This window comes from Setaria viridis, chromosome 1 (genome assembly GCF_005286985.2).
Source record: "Setaria viridis chromosome 1, Setaria_viridis_v4.0, whole genome shotgun sequence".
NCBI lineage: Eukaryota > Viridiplantae > Streptophyta > Magnoliopsida > Poales > Poaceae > Setaria > Setaria viridis.
The window spans coordinates 9,967,411-9,972,064 of record NC_048263.2 but is presented as its reverse complement, the minus strand read 5'-3'; the positions used below and the strand labels follow the sequence as shown (position 1 = coordinate 9,972,064).

General features: G+C 49.5%; 1 protein-coding gene across 1 annotated transcript; it reads right to left on the bottom strand.

Annotated features, from left to right (window-relative positions):
- Positions 1–2,259: 2,259 nt before the first annotated feature.
- Positions 2,260–4,418, bottom strand: LOC140221590 (uncharacterized). Its single transcript, XM_072291340.1, has 2 exons — positions 3,761–4,418; positions 2,260–3,318 (listed from the first exon to the last, which is right to left on the bottom strand). Exons 1-2 carry the CDS (start codon positions 3,970–3,972, stop codon positions 2,349–2,351), a joined length of 1,182 nt encoding a protein of 393 aa, XP_072147441.1. The 5' UTR covers positions 3,973–4,418; the 3' UTR covers positions 2,260–2,348.
- Positions 4,419–4,654: the final 236 nt, after the last annotated feature.

Below are 4,654 nucleotides of genomic sequence, written 5' to 3'. Positions count from 1 at the left end.
AGCTCACTGGCAGCACCGACTCCTCGGGCGCGTCGGCAGGGCCGGCACCATCAAGGTTGATAGCAGCTGCAGCACTGCCACCAGCCAAGCCAACCTGGAGGACATCCTCTTCTGACGACCAAGGTGTATCAGAGGTCGGTGTATCAGTCTCCATCTCCGAGACTCTAATGACCTCCCTCCTCCTCGCCTCCTCGATGCCTCGGCGGCTCAGGCTCCTCAACAGCGCGCGCCACACCCATGCGAGCACGATGGCATCGTGCTCAGCCAATGACCTAGAAGACAAGATGTGGAGGGGATTAGGTCAAGATGTGAGAAGGGGAAGAAGAAGAAAGTACCTGCGCTGCCGAAGCACCCGAGCACGCCGAGATCTAGATCGAGGAGGGGAAGGAGGCATCGAGGCAAGAGGCAGAGGCGGACCGGTGAGATCTAGATCGAGAAGGGGAAGGAGGCGGATAGGCGGAGGGCCGAAGGCGGACAGGCGGAGGGCAGGAGGTGGGGGTGGGGAGCCGATGACGGGGGTGGTGCCGCTGTGACGGTGACCGGTGCTTAGGGTGAGAGGGAGGCAGACACGCGCGAGGCTGAGCGGCCGAGTGGGATTGCGGCGGACTGGAGGAGAGGGAGGGGGAGGGGATTAGGGATTAGGGTTGCCGATGCGGATGCGGGGGCGGGGGCTGGGAGTGGGGTGCTTATACCAGGGAAACCGGGCCGTGGCCGTGCCGCCCGTTGCACGGGCCGTGCCATGGGCCGCCCGACGTGCCGCAGCTGAGGCCTAGGTCCGGCTTGCTGTGTCAGGCCGTGCCGGCACGGGCCCGTGTAACAGCGGGCCAGGCCGTGCTGGCGTCAGGCCAAAACAGGCCGGCCCTCATGCCGCCCGTTTAGCCCGGCCCATTTAGCCAACTATAGCTATGGTGACCGTTTGGCAAGCAACAGACAAATTCTAGCAAGAATCTGGAACGATTCTCTCAGCCAAATGGACCCTTAGAGTTTCCTACTTCATGGAACTATCATTTGAGGAACATTTCCATTTTGTTTTGTTTCAGTGCAGGCATTCAGAAATTCCGTATTGTGTAAATCCCTCTGTAACTTATTCAGAGTTCATAATGCTCCCAGGTTCGTAATGTCTTCAGTGTTTAGGGTCTATTTGGAACGAAGGAATATAAAACAAGAGGAATAGGAAAAAACCGTATGAATGTGATGAGTGTGTAATAGCGAAACAAAGGATGGAAAAAACACATGAATGGATGGAAAAAGATGTTTGCAATGCAGGAATTCCAATCGCAATACTTTAAAAAGCATGCTAGTAATAAAAGCATTTTAGGTCATAATAATAGATTAGTTATCATTTTTTTAAGCTGCTGGCTGCTGCTGAGGGGTTCTTTGGTTTAACTTCGTTTATCCCTATTTAGCATGTCGAGGCTTTTTATTTACACAGACCTGTATCCATATCTCTTACCTCTTCGTTCTCATCCATACAGTCATTCTCATCTTGTAGGCTTGTAGCTCGCCAAAGAGTACGAGAACAGCTAGCTAGGAGCCCACAACGGCGAATATGCATGCAATCCAGTGCTTCTGAATCGATTTGTAAGGAAACATTTTCTCCGGCTGTTATTTTGGGCCTTAAGTGAACTAACAGACATACATAATTCATTTGTAATTTAGTAGCTCCCGTTGATGGCTTCCATGATAATCATGACACAGGCATACAGCAATCAGTCGCCAAGTTGAGCTCAACATGAGGATCCTCAAAATGCAGAATTTGGCGCTTTTGGAGAACTTGACAGATGATGAATGATGACTTGAGATTAATTCAAAATGTGATCTTGTGGTTTGTTTGTTCTTCTGAAAACATGCAGGCTAGTAGTAATACATTGATAACACACTAATGTAGTTTTTTCTCTGTGTGTTTGGCAGTTTGTTTGGAATTTGACCTTGCATGGCCACAAGCGTACATTATGATTGTACAAAATTACCAATGTACATTGTGATCACTCTCATTTATTATGTACTTGGTCCAAACCGTCACATGATTTATGTTTTGTGACAATGATTTGTAATGATGCATGCACAGTATAGTCACAATTAAGTTAAGACAACAAATACTAGAGGAAAATACTGCCATTGCGTCCCAAATTATTAGTTGTGCTATATATATTTACTTAGGAAAGAATTGCCAAAAACAAACACTTGATTAAAGATTGAAGTGAAATGCTAACGATTGATTAATATGTGGTGAACAACTTGCATATATGCAATGCAAGGGACAAATTAAACATGCAATTAACCAGCAAAAACCTACTAATGAGCAGCTAGGTGAAAGATAGATAAATGCCAGCAGCTAGCAATTAGTATTACCTTGAGGAAAGGTACTTGGAGAACTCACTGGGGAGGAAGGAACTGGGACACACGGACTTTTGGTCGGTCAAGAACTCCTGCTCAGTTCCAATGTCCTCCTGACCATTGAGATACTGATAAAATGACTCGACGGTCCTGGTGTTCATGTCAATGGTGACCACCCACATCTTCCTCATCACGTATGTGAAGTCGCTGATAAGCAAATGCGCTAGATGTGGCCTGTCGATGTTCACTTGGGGGAACATGGGAACCTGGCGCGGGAGGCAATCATCAGTACTCCAGAGCTCATCAGAGGTGACTGTCCAGTCCTTGTTCCACACCATGCTGCTACTGCTTAGAGACGATGGGAGGAGGAGGGTGTGGCAGGTCATGGTGAAGCCAGCACCGGGCTTGAGTGCCTTGTAGCCAGTAATGCCATCATCGCGGGTGACATCGACGAACTTGAGCGTACCGGCGGCATCAAAGGCAGACACACCACGGTGAAACCAGCTGCCACGATTGGGATGAGTAGCAGGGAACTTGTGCACGGAGAAGCGGAATAAGGAGATAGTAGCCGGTGCCACCGCAAACACATCGTAGAAGAGGATGCCTTGCATACAGTCAATCCAGCACAGCCAGTGGTCGACAGGGATGACCCTGTGGGTCTGCCAGATGTAGAGATGCCAGACATCATCGGGATTGCCGCTGTGGAGGATGGGTACATGCGAAGAGCTCCATTTGCCGGCTGACTTCAAGAACAGGAAGATGTCGGCGAAGATCTTACGCTTGCGTCTGTCCGGGTAGAGCTTCAGCTCCGCCACCGTGAACTCTTCTTCTTCCTCACCTTGGCACAAGAGGCCGATGGAACTGACGCACTGCAGGCGCGACCCCGATTCACGAGGGCGACGAGATGGGCTGCCATCGTGGAGGACAAGTTCCAAATCCTCGGTACAACAGGGGAGCCTTTCGAGCGAGGAAGACTTGGCGCTGTAGATGAATAGGTTCTGAAGCCGCCATGGACTCATGGTACCCACGCAAAATAGGGCGAGATGGCGGTGCGTCACCGCCATGGCTAAGGGCCTCTCCTTGCTGGGACCCGGGAAGCCCGGCAGCTGCGCGTAGATGTGGCTTGTCGATGTTCACTTGGGGGAACATGGGAACCTTGCGCGGGAGGCAATCATCAGTACTCCAGAGCTCATCAGAGGTGACTGTTGGATCTATAAGCACTTTTAGTTTTAATTTAATCCAGATATAAATCATGAATACGATGAACAGATAGCAGATTAAACGAGACATGTCTACGCAAGATCTAGACAAGTCTATCATTGCAAATAGAATCACACATTCTACCATACTATCCAGTGCTATCAGACTGCAACAGATCATAATAGCTAGTATGGAAGACATAAATTGAGATAAGAGATCGTACGTTTCTTTCTTGATGAAGATCGGCTCCGTGAGGTCGAAGGCGAAATGGAACTGGGCTTTCGAGGAGGTGGTGCCGGACGCCCTGACGGGCGCCTTGCTCTCGTCCGGGAAAGACTTGTTGTCGTCCCTGCGGAACACGAAGGGCTCCAGCATCACCCAGTTGGGGAAGCCGGCGGAGGTGAACAAATCGGAGGATGATCTCTGTAAGGTCATGAGGTGCCTTACCGACGAAGAAGGAGGCGGCGGCCGGCAAGGAGAGAAGAGGTGGAGGCGTGCGGGATTGGAGGCAGCGGCGATCCAGCGTCTTCCAGATTCCAGGGACCAAAGTTGATTTAGGGTGCACTTGTATACGACGAGGCCATATGCATGCAGTTGGGCCACTGGGCTTCTATACCAACGAACGAACCCACCTAACAATAATGCCTAATTTACTTGTGAGGCTCAGGTTGACCGGCCCATGTAACGGACCTTCCTTTTGTCAATGTCACGCGTGGCGTGGGGGTCATAGCTTACTAAAAAGAATTTTTTTATGCCTAAAATTGCTCAGAAACGCATGCACAGATCACCAAAACGACATCAAACTAAGGAGCAGCGAATTCAGATATTCTTCATCTGACTTTAATTTTAAAGTACAGGCAAACCGGTGCTTTCACAGTATTGTGGCTAGATAGAGATGAGATAGTACAATTCAACCAAAAGTTCTCAACTCGTTGCTTCCGAGGTTCTTCAATGGGGACATCAATCATGACTTAGTTGGCAGCAGCAGCAGCACTCTTCTTGGGGGCAGTAGCCTCGGTCTCTGAATTGAGATAAACAAGTTACTCCCAAGAAGAGTAGCCACTCCATGCTAATTAGCTAACAAACATGAGATTTCCTATATCCAAACTTGCAAGGA